Source organism: Notolepis coatsorum (genome assembly GCF_963971535.1).
Source record: "Notolepis coatsorum genome assembly, chromosome: 6".
NCBI lineage: Eukaryota > Metazoa > Chordata > Actinopteri > Aulopiformes > Paralepididae > Notolepis > Notolepis coatsorum.
In genome coordinates this window covers 74895643-74913528 of record NC_140170.1, presented here as the reverse complement: position 1 = coordinate 74913528, position 17886 = coordinate 74895643, and the positions used below count along the sequence as shown (strand labels likewise).

At 44.5% G+C, this 17886-nt stretch overlaps 1 protein-coding gene across 1 annotated transcript; it reads left to right on the top strand.

The window, feature by feature from the left end:
- Positions 1 to 55: 55 nt before the first annotated feature.
- On the top strand, positions 56 to 17854 carry rpusd4 (RNA pseudouridine synthase D4). Its single transcript, XM_084317202.1, has 6 exons — positions 56 to 648; positions 1881 to 2088; positions 6331 to 6424; positions 6553 to 6703; positions 7119 to 7216; positions 16085 to 17854. Exons 1-6 carry the CDS (start codon positions 222 to 224, stop codon positions 16289 to 16291), a joined length of 1185 nt encoding a protein of 394 aa, XP_084173328.1. The 5' UTR covers positions 56 to 221; the 3' UTR covers positions 16292 to 17854.
- The last annotated feature ends 32 nt before the right edge of the window (positions 17855 to 17886 follow it).

Sequence of the window (17886 nt, the reverse complement as noted above, 5' to 3'; positions counted from 1 at the left end):
CCGGAACGGGAAATGACGAAATGAGGAAACGCACACATTTCCACAGTAGATGCCACAGTGTTTCCAGTCCGCCACTCTACCTACAAGGAATTTAATTTGGTCGTTTCTGGTGCGACATTACGGACAGACAATTATGATAGAATAAAATTAAAAGGTGGAATAAAACAAAAATGGAATATAATAAACTAAATTAAAATAGAAGAAGAAAAAAAATCGCTATAATGAACAAGTGTAGAACAATGACCAACGTGTGTGGTAACGTCAACGACTGGAGGTACGTATGGAATATCTTTATTAGTCATCATCACGGGAAAAGGCAAACATATATGAATATAGCACCCATCCTGGCGCGGACACATGTCACGTCTGCCACTAAACCACAGACTCCAAGCTCCGACTCTGAGAAGCCCACTGGACTGAGGGCGCTTGACCTTGCTCTGAAGATACAGCAAGACAAGAGAAAGGCAGACGCGGACACGTCTCCGCCTGTGTCCCCCCGGGAGAAGAGGGTCGTGGAACTGAAACAGTATAGTCAGCAGTTACAAAATGTGCACCCCAATGTGTTGGCCAAACATCTTCATAAAAGCGTCCTCTTCCAGAACAAGGATGTAGTAGTCATCAACAAGCCATACGGGATTCCCGTCCACGGTAATTGATTGATTGATTGATTGATTGATTGATTGATTGATTGAAAAGTTTATTAACAGATTGCAGAATGGGTACAGTACAGTATAGCTCAATACATACAATTGTTAAGGGGATGCAGACCAGAGAAAGACTTTCGTCTTGTTTACATCAGGGTCCCCCATTTTCAATTCATCATAACATATGACATACATGACATACAGATAGACTACTGCTACATCTATACATTTATGACATATCAGATTTGCAAATACAGTACTGTTTGTGATACAAAAGTGTCCAGAAAAAGTGTATATACATTTGACGTAGAAACTGTACATTGGAGGAGGTTGGGTGGGTGGGTGCTGTACATTGGAGTTGGGGGGGGGGGGGGGGGGGGCACACTGTACATTGGAATACTGACAAAAGCCATACTTGGTCATTTACTGTACAACTGGGTTAGGACATTTGTAGGGGCCAGTTTCGAATTGCAGTCTCCCGTAGGTGTTTTTTGAGAGTGTTTTTGAAAGTGGGTAGTGATTCACATTCCTTTACAGCTTTGGGCGTTCCACATTGATGTGGCATAATTGCGAAACGTGTTTAGTCCCTTGTTTGAGCCGAATCTGGGTTTAACATGATTTGTGGAGCTCCCTCTGGTGTTGTGATCGTGGTATTCACTGACCTTTGGGAAGTATTTTGACATGGGTACATGGGTACCTTGGTCGCGTAGTGTATCTTGTAGACCAGGCCCATTGCAAGTTGCTGTACTCTGTCGTCTACTCTAAGCCATCCTAGGTTGTCAAAGTGGGCAGGGGTGAGGTGGGTTCTAGGAGTCAGGTCAAGCAGTAGTCTGACTAGCTTGTTTTGACATCTTGTGTGTGTGTGTGTGTGTGTGTTTTGGAGGTTTTGATTGATTGATTGAAAACTTTATTAACAGATTGCAGAATGGGTACAGTACGGCTCAATACATACAATTGTTAAGGGGATGCAGTCATGCAGACCAGAGAAAGACGTTTGTCTTGTTTACATCAGGGTCCCCCATTTTCAATTCATCATAACATTTATGACATACAGATAAACAGTCCTACATCCAGACATTTACGACATACAAGATATACAAATATACAGTACTGTTTTAAGAGACAGTTTGTAAAAGAGAGTATATACATTTGAGGGGGAAGAAACTGTACATTGGAGGTGTATTATGTTATGTGAATGTTATTGAAGACACTCATTGTTATTCTTATTCCTCACAGATAAATCAGGGGGCATGTCAATCTCCTCTGTGATGCCAGTCCTTTCCAAAATGATGGATGGCAATGGCATGAAGGTTGCATCTCAGCTCCACCCCTGTCTTGCACTGGAAAAGGAGGTCACAGGAACTCTTCTTTTGGCAAGGAGTGAGAAGATGTTGGAATATCTTCAAAATCTCCACAGAAATCATCAAGTGGAGAGGAAATATTGGTAAAATGTTAAGAATCTAGAATATGGATTATTCTTGTGCACAGTATTGTTGTAATATTGCATCTCAATTACACCAGTGTTGTCAACGTGGGGTCATACAGGAGGCCTCAGTGGCTCCCAACAGTCCCAAGAAAAACTGAATGGCTACATTTCACTATTTCCTTCACTAGGACTTATCCCAATGTGAGAACATGGCTGACTTTATAAGAGTGACTATTTTGATTGGGTTCACTTCCTCCATTGTCATCTCCTCAGCTGCAGTTAATAATAATAATAATTTCTTAAATGTATATAGCACCTTTCAGGAAACCCAAGGCGCCTAACAGAGGAGGGGGGCAAACTAAGGGGAAGGAGATCAGAGGAACAATTGGGTAAAAAGAGGGTAGTCAGGCAGAGTGATTGATGAATTTGGTGAAGAGGTAAGATTTTGAGTTGTGATTTGAAAGAGTTCAGGGATGTAGCATTGCGGATGTCAGTTGACAGCCAGAGTCAGTTGACAGATGTGGAATTCTTAATCATATTTAATAATACAAATCTTCTCCGATGGGAGTCCCTGAGACAGTCTTATCAAACAGGGGTCCGCAGCCTCATTTGGGGGTCCTCGACACGAGAAAGAAAGAACCACTGCCACACACTACATACATTTACATTAGTCATTTAGCTGACGCTTTTATCCAAAGTGACTTACAAGTTCTGTACGACAAGTCTGCAGGAAGGGTACAACTCTTTTCAGCTGAGTAACAATGATCAAACAGTGCTGAAACTTGGGTGCTGCAGTATTGAGTGCATAGACATAAGACATATTAGTATAGTAGGAGGAGTGCATGGTTGTATATATGATAGTAAGAAGGTTAGTTATTTTTCATTTCAGATATATATTGAAGAAGTGTGTTTTTAGTCGACAGCGAAAGATTGGTTGGGATTCGGCTTCCCTAACTGGTGGTAAGTTCATTCCACCATTGTGGAGCGAGGACCGAGGATAGGCGGGTTCTCTTTGATGACCCTCACGGAGCTCGGATACGAGTGGGTCTGAGGCGGCCAGAGGATGTAGAGCGGAGGGGTCTTGATGGGGGGGGGGGGGGATTAGAGACCATTGACCCGACTATGCTTGCACCTCATGGTACCAAAGCACCACAAAGGCACTAAAAACAAGATTACAAACATCACAAAACAAACTGGTCAGACTACTGCTTGACCTTACTCCTAAAACCCACCTCACCCCTGCCCATTTTGACAACCTAGGATGGCTTAGAGTGGACGACAGAGTACAGCAACTTGCAATGGGCCTGGTCTACAAGATACACTACACCACTAAGGTACCCATGTACAATGTCGAAATACTTCCCAAAGGTCAGTGAATACCATGATCATCACACACCAGAGGGAGTTCCACAAATCATGTTCAACCCAGATTCGGCTCAAACAAGGGACTAAACACGTTTTGCAATTATGCCACAACAATGTGGAACGCCAGGGCGGCTAAGTGGCGCAGTGGGCAAGGCGCTTGCCACTAACGCAGGAGATGCTGGGTTCGAGCCCAGCTCTCAGCGTTGCTTCCGGCTTGGCTGGTCGTTCATACTAATACAATTGGCAGTATTAGGGGGTGGGAAAGCCGGTGGGTGGGGATCGGACGTTGTGGACAGCGACTCCTACAGGTCGGTTGGTGCGCCTGTACAGCAGAATCAGGAAGCAACGGGGGCAGCGTGAGCCTCCCACTCGTTACTTCAGTTCTCGCCGCTGAGAGATCGTGCTGTACAGGTGAAAAGATGCGACAGCTGCCTCCTCGTGTACTGGAGGGGACACGTGATGCAAGGCTTGGTCCACATTGCAGCCGACCAGTGGGAGGCATGGTCTAACAACGTTCGAGACAGGGGAGGGTAGAATTCTCCACTTTCACAACCTGAAAGTAGGCACTTCCGGCTGACTTCCGGTTGCCAATGGTACTTCCTGTCCCATCCAAATACATTGGTTTTAGCTACTTTTCTCCCCTTATTTAAACAACTTTGTCGTCACAGAGAGGCAATGAAACGTTTGTATTATTATAGTATAGAATGTATTTAATAAGCAAACGTTTGTCAGCAGGGTTTTTGGGCTGTATTTCATGTAAAAACGTTTACTGTTAGTTTCCTTGCTCAGCCAGCATTAGCCTTCATTAGCTAACAGAAGCTATTGGTTAAACAGGCCGGATTAGCTTTGAGCTAACTATCTTTCCCGACCCATGTATTCATTCCATTCTAAACATAACGTTAGTTTACAAAACATGACCTGTCTATATAACGTTGAGGAACAAATTATAAGTGTGTGGGTGTGTGTTTTGGTGAACATTGGACTGCAAACAGAAAATGCATCACAGTTACAGACAGTAGCTACTGTTAGCTGCACTCAGGCTGGCTGCACTCAGGCGGCGCGATCAGCCTGTTGGACAGGGAATGAAGATCTCCAGCGAACACTTCATTGCCTCGGATTATGTTGTTGAGGGTGGAAGGTTTGTCCAGAAGACCACTAATCAGCTGAAGCCTGATGCGGTTCCCTCTGTCTTCGACAGACAGACCGGCGCAGGCTCCCTGTCGGTTGGTCCTCGGCTGGTGCTAACTAGCTAGCCATCGCTCCCGGGAGCTGACGCCGGTCCCCGGCTGGTGCTAACTAGCTAGCCATCGCTCCCGGCAGCTAACGCCGGTCCCGACTGGTGCTAACTAGCTAGCCATCGCTCCAGGTCCCCGGCTGGTGCTAACTAGCTAGCCATCGCTCCCGGCAGCTAACGCCGGTCCCCGACTGGTGCTAACTAGCTAGCCATCGCTCCAGGTCCCCGGCTGGTGCTAACTAGCTAGCCATCGCTCCCGGCAGCTAACGCCGGTCCCCGACTGGTGCTAACTAGCTAGCCATCGCTCCAGGTCCCCGGCTGGTGCTAACTAGCTAGCCATCGCACCCGGCAGCTAACGCCGGTCCTCGGCTGGTGCTAACTAATTAGCCATCGCTCCCGGGAGCCTGCGCCGGTCTGTCTGTCGAAGACCGAGGGAACCGCATCAGGCTTCAGCTGATTAGTGGTCTTCTGGACAAACCTTCCACCCCCAACAACATAATCCGAGGCAATGAAGTGTTCGCTGGAGATCTTCATTCCCTGTCCAACAGGCTGATCGCGCCGCCTGAGTGCAGCCAGCCTGAGTGCAGCTAACAGTAGCTACTGTCTGTAACTGTGATGCATTTTCTGTTTGCAGTCCAATGTTCACCAAAACACACACCCACACACTTATAATTTGTTCCTCAACGTTATATAGACGGGTCATGTTTTGTAAACTAACGTTATGTTTAGAATGGAATGAATACATGGGTCGGGAAAGATAGTTAGCTCAAAGCTAATCCGGCCTGTTTAACCAATAGCTTCTGTTAGCTAATGAAGGCTAATGCTGGCTGAGCAAGGAAACTAACAGTAAACGTTTTTACATGAAATACAGCCCAAAAACCCTGCTGACAAACGTTTGCTTATTAAATACATTCTATACTATAATAATACAAACGTTTCATTGCCTCTCTGTGACGACAAAGTTGTTTAAATAAGGGGAGAAAAGTAGCTAAAACCAATGTATTTGGATGGGACAGGAAGTACCATTGGCAACCGGAAGTCAGCCGGAAGTGCCTACTTTCAGGTTGTGCAAGTGGAGAATTGGATAATACGAAAATTGGGATGGGAGAAAAATAGAAAATAGGGAGAAAAAGTAGATAAAAAAAACAACAATGTGGAACGCCCTACCCACAGCCGTAAAAGAATGTGAATCCCTACCCACCTTCAAAACCGCTCTCAAAGAGCACCTACGGGAGGCTGCAATTCGAAACTGGCCCCTGTAAATGTCCAACCCCCCCCCCCCCCCCCCACCCAACCACCTCCAATGTACAGTTTTTTCCCCCTCAAATGTATATACTCTCTTTTACAAACTGTCTCTTAAACAGTACTGTATATTTGTATATCTTGTATGTCATAAACGTCTGGATGTAACTACCGTTTATCTGTATGTCGTGTATGTCATAAATGTTATGATGAATTGAAAATGGGGAACCCTGATGTAAACAAGACGAAAGTCTTTCTCTGGTCTGCATCCCCTTAACAATTGTGTGTATTGAGCCGTACTGTATTGTACCCATTTTGCAATCTGTCAAAGTTTTCAATCAATCAATCAACCGGAGGTAGGCGGGAGCGGTTCAAGCTTGTAGGGTCTCATCAATCCCACTGTGGTCTCTCTTCCCCAGGGTGGTCATGGTGGGCGTGCCTGTGCCATCTGAGGGGGTCATCGATATCCCGATTATAGAGAGAGAGGTCCCAGGCTCCAAGCCCCACTTCAAGGTTATTCATTCTTATATTATGGCATTCAAAACACTTGTGCTACAATGTACACCAAGGTTACAAGTCTTGTACATTTGTTTAAAAGAAAATGTATCAGTTTTATCTTAACCTCTCCGAATGTTCCACAGATGGGATTAAGTCCTGTGTACAGGATGAACGACTCCGGAGAGGGATTAAAGAAAGTCCGTGCCAATCGGCAAGCCCAGTGTGCAGTAACTAAATACAAAGTTCTGCACAGCGGAGGTGGTTGCAGCCTTGTGGAGCTCCAGGCACTCACCGGTAAACATTTAAAAAAAAGTTTTGTCATATTATTGATTGTCAACTTTGAAAACATGTGGTCAGAACATGTTGTACTCTGGTCTGTACATATCCCTTACCTACTCTACTAGTTACACTGCCGGCCAGTATGACTTACTATCATAGTGTCTTTATACCTGTATCACTGTACATACATCTGATTAGCACTATACTCAGTAGTACTAATTTATATATTTTATACCTAGTACAATGTACACGTACATTGTATATTACTATTGCACTTTACTGTTACATTTGCACTCTAGTTGGATGTGAAACTTCTTTTAGTTTGACTGTACTTGTGCTGTATGATGACAATAAATAATCTAATCAGAAGAACCATTTCTCTGCTGGATGACCGACTAGAACTAAAATCACTCCCTCTTTGGTCCTATAGGAGTCAAGCACCAGATGAGGGTTCATATGGCACTTGCTCTAGGATGTCCAATCCTTGGTGACCACAAATACTCCAACTGGAACAAGCTGGCTCCCCAAGTAAGACATAATGTAGAATTTACCAAACTGAACTACTGTAGGTAGCATAACTATCATCAAACTTAAAAAAGTAGCAGGCTTTTTACTTTTATTTTATTACAGACTCTGTCTGTTACTGATGGTAAAGTAAAATTACTTTGGGCCATCTAATTAGATCTGGTTAAAATCTGGTTTGTAAATAACTATGTACAGATACCGAGATGTCACTCCATGTTACCTGTTACCTGTTTACTGCACAATGTTGTTTTCTTCTTTTGATTCTATTATATGTACCACTGTATTGCACATCGTTGCGGGCAAGACCACCCGCATTTCATTGTATACCTGTATGCCGTGACAATTAAAACTCTTGACTTGACTTGACTTGACTTGACTTGACTTGAGATTAGAATGGGAAGATATTGGAGATGCAATATTGGTATTGGAGATCAGACAAAAAATTGGGTCGTCTTATTGCTATTGGAGAATTGACCCGATGTCAAAATCCGACCACCAGCAGATATTCCGGTGATTTAATCACCTGGCTTCTCATTTCCGCCAGCTCTATCTCTTCTTCTCAACCAGAGCCAACAACTTCCCTTTTCCGGAGAGATCTTATAGAACTCTCCTGACTTGCTGCGGTGAAGCCAACGTCTCTCGGGAAGCGGCATGGTCATGCTGGACCTACAAAAGGCCTTCGACACTGTCAATCAGTCCATTCTGATTGACAAGCTAAAAGCAATTGGTTTTGATAGTCTATCAGTGAGCTGGACGCAATCCTACCTGGAGGGGAGAGAACAGATGGTGGAGGTAAACGGTACCCTATCCCCCCCCCCTCACAGTGAGCTGTGGTGTTCCACAAGGAAGCATACTAGGACCGCTACTGTTCCTAATTTATGCAAATGACATGTCGTCAGCTTGTGACTACAACTTGTTCCTGTTCGCGGATGACTCAGCCCTGCTGGTCTCTGACAAGAACAAGTTACAGGTTGAAAAAACCCTCGGCTCTGAACTAGGCAAAATCTGCACCTGGCTCGCTGATAACAAACTATCATTACACCTGGGTAAAACAGAGTCCATTGTCTTCGGTTCAAATAACAAACTCAGCAAGACTGACGGCTTCTCAGTTACAGTGGGTGACAATATTGTCACAAGGAAAGATGAAATTACATACCTAGGTTCCATCCTAGAAGCAAATCTTTCCTGTGACAAAATGGCATCCAATGTAATAAAAAAAAGTCAACCAACGAACTAGATTCTTGTACCGGATCTCCTTTCTGGTAAACAAGAATACCCTGAAGACTCTGGCAGGAGCACTCATTCAAGGGTACTACGACTATGCTTGCACCTCATGGTACCAAAGCACCTCAAGCTCAAAGGCGCTAAAAACAAAATTACAAACATCACAAAACAAACTGGTCAGACTACTGCTTGACCTTAGTCCTAGAACCCATCTCACCCTTGCCCACTTTGACGACCTAGGATGGCTTAGAGTAGACGACAGAGTACAGCAACTTGCAATGGGCCTGGTCTACAAGATACACTACACGACTAAGGTACCCATGTACATGTCAAATTACTTCCCAAAGGTCAGTGAATACCACGACCACAACACCAGAGGGAGCTCCACAAATCATGTTAAACCCAGATTTGGCTCAAACAAGGGACTAAACACGTTTCGCAATTATGCCACATCAATGTGGAACGCCATACCCACAGCTGTAAAGGAATGTGAATCACTACCTGTAGTGATATGCAGTAGGTACCATATAGTGCCGGGGTGCGACCCGGACGATATATAAGAGTGCACCAGTATGTATGAGCGTCTATGTCAACCAAGTAAACTTGAGTCCAGTCTGCAACTCATTCGTCTTCATTGTCTCGATAACACTTCATGGGGACAGCGGTAACAGTAGTGGATTGCCTACAAGCAGGACGGGAGATTGTCCGAGGATAATTCTGCATCGGCACGTAGGAAACCCGTCACTCCGTCAGCGCTAAATCAGCGCTAATGAAGCAATCTGACAGCTGACAACTGACAGCAGCAGTTCACACGCTGGAAGCGCAACCTGAACGAGAAGACGTCATGGCATCACATTTGCCAACAATGAATTGGGCCGACCCGGATCAGAGTGAAGCTATTTCATTGTTTAAACAAAAAATGTCTCTTTACCTAGAAGATGAGGAAATAGTTGGCGATGCTAAACAGGCACGGAAAATATGTCGTGGCATTGGAGATGAAGGACTGAAACGGCTGAATGCTAGTGGACTCAGTGAGGCTGACAAGAAAAAGCCAGCCAAACTATGGGAATTCTATGAAGGTCAGTTAAAATTGAATGTTAACTTTAGAATCCATAGGCTCCAATTAATGCAATACAGACAAAAAACAGATTAAAGCATTGATGATTTTGTGACCAGAGCCAGGACATTAGCTCAAAAATGCCAGTTTATTGATGAAGAGCTCAATGAACGTTTAATGGAGCTGATCATTGCCAGCACACCCCACGATGCTCTGAGAAATGACCTGTACAGCAAACCCAAAGGCCATCCTCTACAGGAGGTACTACAAGAGGGGCGGAAATATGAAGCCCTATCAGCAGGAAATGAACAGTTACACCAACTGGGTATGTCACATGGTGAGAAAATCCATGCAGTGGACAGAGGGCGAATATACCAAAACTGTGGCAGGAGCCATAAACCCTGTCAATGTCCTGCATTCAACGATGAATGCTCTGCCTGTGGTACCAGAGGCCACTGGGCGAAGTGCTGCAGGAAAAGCAGGCGGCAGGGACAACAACGCTTCGGTCAAAGCCAAAGAGGCAAGTCTCCCCCACCACCACAAAGACAGGACAGACAACAGGCCTCCAGGAGTTACCACAGACAGCGGGGTGAGTCCCACATCAATGCTATAGACAGCACAGAGGCTGATGAAGAAGGGGAGTACCAAACGAAATTCTACTCAATCACCATCAGTGAGAAGTGCATGCACAGCATTGAGAGCAAGCCACCCAGAGAAGAGGCATACACAACACTGAACGTGAGACCACCTGACCTACCAGTAGGGATGGGTACCAAATTCAGTACTTTAGAGGTACCGAACCGAAACACGTCGGTACTACCGAGTATCGAATCAAGTGAGATACAAAAAAAAAAAAAATCTCTTTTTTTTTTAACTTTTTTCTTTTCATGTCAACGTTCACAGGCACAATATATGCTTACCTAGGATTTGACTTGATTCAACATCAAAGCAGTCGGAGCAATGGCAAGCCGAAAACTGTCGAAATTGTAGTTATTTGAAGTTTGGATTATTTTTTTCACGACTGAGGTAGGTAAATAAAATTTCTTGAGACTAAAGTACCGAAAAAAGGTACCGTTGGGTACCGGTATCGATTCAAATGTGAAAGGTACCCATCCCTACCTACCAGGCCACAGACATACACTCCGTCTAAAAATAGACACGGGGGCATCAGGCAATACTCTTCCACTACGCACCTTCAAACAGATGTATGGCAAGGATGCGTGTGCACAGGAAATGCTGATGAAAAATTACAGGAGGCTATCGGCATACAGTGGTCATCAGATTCCCTGTATGGGTACTATCGACATTCCATGCCAGTACAAAGACTCACAATGGATCAACGCCAGGTTCTATGTTGTGGATGTACCAGGTCCAGCTGTAGTCGGACTGCCAACCAGTGAGCTGTTAAACCTGGTAACTGTCAATGTTGATACAGTAAACAAGAAGGTTAACAACAGCCAGAGACCACTGAAGAGGATATCAAAGGGATGCCCCGATCGATCGGCCACTGATCGTTATCGGCCGATAATCGGTATAAATATGCGATCTGTAAATTCCGATAATGAGTCATATTCGCCGATCGCGGAAACCGATCAAGCGGAGATCTCACTCGCTATCTGTCTCAGACACACAGGACCTGCAAACTGCCGCTGCTCCTCCTCCATAGCCCCGCCCGCACCCGTGTACAGTTTGTAAACACAGAGGACTGAGAGGCGGCTCCTCTGCTCGAGTCTATAGTGCATTCTACCTGAGCTAATGTTAGCTACCTAGCTATCGTTACTGTTTAAACAAAATTACCCAGTCAACTATTCACTTTTAGTAGGCATTGTCTAACGGTATTTAGCCGGCTAGCTACTGATAGCTCCTGATATCAACAAATGCTCCAGCAAGTCTATTAGTCCATGTTGATACCTCCGTTAGCTTGCGTTAGCTTGCGTTAGCTGATGTTAGTTCACTGTTCAAAACGAAATGTCCCATTGAACTAAAAAGTTCTCTCTTAACGTCATCTAGCCGGCTAGCAGTAGCTACAGATAGCTCTTGATATCAATGTCTTATAACATTGATTCAATGCATATTCGAGCTGAGGGCTTGCTGAATGTGATATGACCAAAGCACAGTAACGTTACCAATAGGGTCCAGCTGCAGCACAGGAGAATCCTTTTTGGAGCTGGAGGCTACTAGAGTACACACGGACAGTGGAGCTGTTTGCAGATAGCGAGCATTTTGACTTGTTGTGTGGTGGCGATGTCTCGCAGATAATACAAGTACAAGTCTAATTATATACTATATATATTTTATAAAAAAATTTGTTTTATATAAAATAATTTTTAATTTCTTTTTAATCAAAAACGATCGGATCGGAATCGGCGGATATGGCTCACGACGATCGGTGATCGGTATCGGTGGCAAAAACGTTATCGGGGCATCAAACATTGCAGAGCTAAAGAAAGCTTACCCAGACCAATTTGATAAATTAGGCAATTTTAGTGGAACCGCTAAGCTATTTTTGAAAAAAGATGCTGAACCTTTCATTGACCCACCACGGAAATGCAGTATCCACATCAAAGACGAGCTCAAATCAGAGCTGGATAAAATGGTGGAGCAAGAGGTGATAAGAAAGGTGGAAGAACACACAGACTGGTGCTCCAGTCTGACGTACGGCACAAAAAAAGACGGCTCCCTTAGGCTATGCCTAGATCCTCAAAAACTGAATGCCAGCCTTAGGAGATGCCCACACAAAATTCCAACTGTGGAGGAATTAAACCCAGAATTTGCTAATGCCAAAATATTTAGCAAGCTTGATGCAAAATTCCGGACTCCATTTGGCCGGTACTGCTGGAAGCGCTTACCCTTCGGTCTGAGTGTGTCTCAAGACCTCTTCCGGGCCAAGATGGACCAGATCCTAGAGGGGCTCCAAGGTGTTGTCAGCATAGCCGATGACATAGCAGTATATGGAGAAAACGAGGAAGAGCATGACAAGAACCTGACCAACCTGATGGAACGAGCAGCCGAGGCAGGTGTTGTTTTCAACAGCGACAAGTGCACCATAAAACAAAGCAGCATTTCCTTCTTCGGCAACCTGTACACAGGCACAGGCATCATGCCAGACCCAGATAAGATCAGGGACATACAACACCCCAAAACAAAGAGGATCTGCACAGGTTCATGGGAATGCTAACATACCTGTCCCCCTATATACCAAAATGTGCAGATAAGGCTCACACCTTGAGGGGGCTGCTAAAAATCGAAGCTCCATGGATATGGGACACTGACCACCAGAAATGCTTCGAGGACCTGAAGTCAACAGTCACCGAGCATGCATGTCTGAAGTACTATGACCCAAACACCCCTTTAACCCTTGAAGTGGATGCATCACAGAAAGGATTGGGCATTGCTTTGGTGCAGAACAACAGACCCATCGCCTTTGGCTCAAAGACACTGACTGACTGCCAGTAAAGATACAGCAATATAGAGCGAGAGATGCTAGCCATTGTATATGGGATGCAGCGATACCACACGTACCTGTATGGGAAATCATTTCTCGTGGTAACAGACCACAAACCACTTGTAACCATATGTGCAAAACCACTGCATGCTGCACCACCACGACTCCAGTGCATGCTGATAAAGACACAAGGGTACAATTATGAAGTCATGTACCGACCCGGTACTCAAATGATCCTGGCAGACACCCTCAGCCGGTTGCCAAACCCAGAAAACCATGGGGACATAGAGCTAGATGAGCGCATTGATGGAGTTGATATGGAGATCGAGGATCTGAAGCAACATACCATTGCATTAATAAACTTCTCCCCTGAGAAACGGGACGCTCTCCGTACAGAAACGGTGAAGGATCTCAAACTTAATGCCCTCAAAGAAGTCATTCACCTAGGATGGCCAGAGCACATCAAAGACCTGCCGAAGGACCTGCGTGCTTACTGGTCCTTCAGAGATGAGCTCGCAATGGAATCAGGAGTCATATTCAAAGGTAGACAGGTACTCATCCCAGACTCCATGACTGATGACATCCTGAAACAGTTACATGTGGGCCACCAAGGGATTGAGAAAACGCGTCGCCTTGCCAGAGACGGTGTCTATTGGAACAAAATGAATGATGACATCGATAGGGTGTGCAGATCCTGCAGAGTGTGTGTGGAACATCAAGATGCAAACCCAAAAGAACCTCTCCACCCACACCACATACCATCCAAACCATGGCAGTCTATCGCTTCTGACCTATTCGAGGTCAAAGGTCGCCAGTTCCTTCTGACTGTGGACAGGTATTCCAAATATCCACTGGTGGATGAAATGCCTAATGTGTCTAGCCATGCAGTCGCACAAAAAATGCAGATGTACCTGTCACTGTTTGGCCGAGTAGACGAGATGATCCTAACAGATAATGGCCCACAGTACACAGGGCAGGCCTTCCAAAGGTTTGTAACAGACTGGGGAGTCAAACACATCACAAGCTCTCCCCATTACCCGAAGAGCAATGGGTTCATTGAAAGGCACGTGAGACACATCAAATCAATTGTGACCAAAACCCTGGAACAAGGAGGCAATCTACAGATGGCATTACTACAAGTCAGAGCGACGCCCATCGACAGTAAACTGCCATCACCAGCAGAATTGATGTTTGGGAGGCCTGTCACCACCCTGCTGCCAAGTCGGGCAGAGCCAGGCAGGGAGGAGCATAGGATTCACATGGAACAGAGAACAGCGGACCTAAAAGAGCATCACGACCGCAGCTGCCGCAGAGAATTACCCCCACTCTGCCCCGGACAGCATGTGACTGTGCTGAACAAGGATAGAGGAACATGGCATTCAGCTATCATTGTTCAAAAATGCAATGAGCCAAGAAGCTATGTTGTACAAACACCAAATGGCAACCAGGTCAGGCGGTGCAGGAGCCACCTGCGTGAGCTATACATCCCACAGATGCAGAGAAGTCCAACACAGACACACTTTGCTGTGCCACAGCTTCAAGAGGACACCCACGAGGGCCCACCGGAAACACCTACGATGCAGAGTGACCCACCGGAAACACCTACAATGTCACACTGTACCACACAGGTGCCCGATAGCCCAGGCCCAAGACGCACAAGATGTGGGAGGGTTGTGAACAGACCAGATTTTTACAAAGACTATGTGACATGAGCACACAATATTGCACAAGAGGTGCCCACTACAGAGGGCCAGAACAACACCAGGAGCACAAGGCTGGCTCATCATGGGGACTCTGTTGCTTTGTTATCATTATGGTCTTGGAGGGTGAAGGTAAAACTAAATAAGGGGAGGATTTGCACTTGGTGATGTGATTCAGTGGACTATTGACAGAGTGTTGTTCTAGTTCTGCTAAGGGAGGTTCGGCATTCTGGGAAAGTATATGGGGCGATGCTGCTAAACAGGGGGGATGTAGTGAATGATATGCAGTAGGTACCATATAGTGCCGGGGTGCGACCCGGACGATATATAAGAGTGCACCAGTATGTATGAGCGTCTATGTCAACCAAGTAAACTTGAGTCCAGTCTGCAACTCATTCGTCTTCATTGTCTCGATAACACTTCACTACCCACTTTCAAAACCACTCTCAAAGAGCACCTACGGGAGACTGCAATTCGAAAGTGGCCCCTGTAAATGTCCTAACCCAACCCCCTCCAATATACAGTAAATGTCCTAACCCAATAATACACAAGACCCTCTTCTTGGTTTCGTCGATAATCCAATGTACAGTTACCCCCCCCCCCCCCCCACCTCCAATGTAGTTCCCCCCTCCACCCCACCTACCCAACCTCCTCCAATGTACAGTTTCTTCGTCAAATGTATATACTCTCTTTTTTGTATCACAAACATTACTGTATTTGTAAATCTGGTAAGTCATAAATGTATAGATGTAGCAGTACTGTATCTGTATGTCATGTATGTCATATATGTTATGATGAATTGAAAATGGGGGACCCTGATGTAAACAAGACGGAAGTCTTTCTCTGGTCTGCATCCCCTTAACAATTGTGTGTATTGAGCTGTACTGTATTGTACCCTTTCTGCAATCTAATAAAATGTTCAATCAATCAAGCGTTTGGTAGAGCGGCTCATAAAGATTTCTGTTGCTCTCCAGCCATTCTGCCACACAAGCTCTCATCAGAAAACACAAATAAAGTACTAATCTCGACCACAGAAAAAAAAGATACATAATGTAAGTTGTTATAGCCATACATAATATATTTACGTATTGTGTGTGTATATATACGCACTTGCCCCCCCATCACAAGCATTGTTAGTTCGATTCCTGATCGTGCAGTTCTTTTCAGATACGAAACGTTAATATAATACGTATGGCTATAACATAATGTACATTACTGTATATGTACCATGTTCTTGTAGTTGATAAGTACTTTATTTGCTTATTTTAAGCAAGATCGGGCTATGCCACCAGATCAGCATAACGCAGCTTTTTCCTGAATGCCCCCTTAGAATCAGTGTCTCCGTTTTAATAGTGTCGGTTCATCCCTACAAGATCTTCTTGGCAAAGAAAAACACAAGATTTCTTTTTATAAATAAAAAACAAGTCATATTCTTTGCTCCTCAGAGACTCCCGGAAGGCGTGTTACGAAAGCTGGGATTGGAACAGAGTAAGGTGCGTCATCTTCCTCTTCACCTGCACGGCCGCCAACTGACGCTGACGGGCTACGAGGGGCAGCAGGACGTGGACGTGTCCTGCCCTCTGCCTAAATACTTCACCCACACGCTGCGCAGGCTGCAGCTAACTCGCTCCACTAGAGAAGAGCCAGAATGAGGAGCGTTTGGCTCTTCTGTGGCCATGTGAAGACTTGTTCATGTCCCAGTGAAGACGTGCTGAAAGTGGAGCAGCGGCTCATACGGCTGGCCTCCCTGCAGGGGAATGAAAGCCTTTATTACACTGTAAAAAAAAGAAAATGTGTCTCAACTTGTATTTTCAACAAGCCTTTTTGTTGGATCAACTAATTGGAGGGAGTGAATATTAAATATCAAGTTGACTCCTAATTAGTTGATTCAACTAAAGGTTACTCCACCTTTTTGTTGTTGTTGAATAAACTAAATATGAATGATTTATTACATCTTATATTCACACAATTTTTGTTGATTCAACTCCTATTTAGTTGGTTTAACAAAACAAAGCCAATGCAAAACATTACTTGATATACAATTTGAGTTGATACAATTCATGATTTGTAATATATTCTTTAGTGAAAAGAATACATCATTTAAATCCTGTGACCCTATTGTCCACTAGGGGTCACCATCCACCTGGAATGTTGGGAGATTCTGGTGAATACAGCTAGCTCTGTATACAAAACAGTTCAACAGTTTTCACTTTTGTCAATGTAAAATGATTTACAGTGCACTTTTAAAATGGTCAGAAATTACATGTGTGGTTGACTGTCTGTGTGGTAAGATGCCAAAAGGTTTTGTACACCATTGTCCACTGCATATTATCAGTCATTGCGGTTCAGATATTTGGAAGTTGCAACACATGTGCATGGCTACGTTCACACTAAGCCTTAGTGTTCAATTCAGATTTATTGCTCGGATCTGATTTTGTTTGGCTGTTCACAGCATTTTTTAAATGTGGCCAATCGGATTCCAGTGTGAACTGGTTATGCTCCTGAACTGACCTGCATGTGCAAATGAACAATAAAGTTGTACGGTAAGTAAAGATGGAGGACACTGAAGTCAAATTGATGTGCAGTGGAGGCAGTTCATTCGTGAGCAGATAATAATGGGGGCGAGAAGGTGAATGAGTAATTTCTTCTTCCTGTATGCTTTCAGACAGACCAGTTATGAATGATAAGTCTCCTCAAGTTTAGCTTGTACAGAAGTATCACTCCAAATACTTATAAAGTAAATTGAGCTGTACTGTATTGTACCCATTCTGCAATCTGTTAATAAAGTTTTCAATCAATCAAAACACCTCACTGTCCCTCAACTGACCACCTCCATCACAGCAATCTTCCATGTCTATTCAGAGTGACTCCTGCCAGCGGAGAACTGTGATGAATGTCAATCTAGAGTGATGTAAAAGTTGCCTGAATTCTGATGACCGTTCAGACTGGGAGCGCATTGCAAAAAAGAAAATCCTACCTATATCTGATTTAGGACCACATAATGAAAGTGGCCCAAATCAGAATTGAAAAGATCAGATGCCATGTGATTTGTGCTGTTCACACAGTCATGAAAAAACATCAGATCAGATTCGGGCGACTTTTGCCTGCAATCTGAACGTAGCCTATGTAGCTCGACAGCAAAAATCAACTGCTGGGTCATGGACTTTGTTGACATGAACTAAGCAATTTCACAAGGTGTAACCAATAGTAGCCAATAATACAATAAACAAACAGAAGAACAGATTGT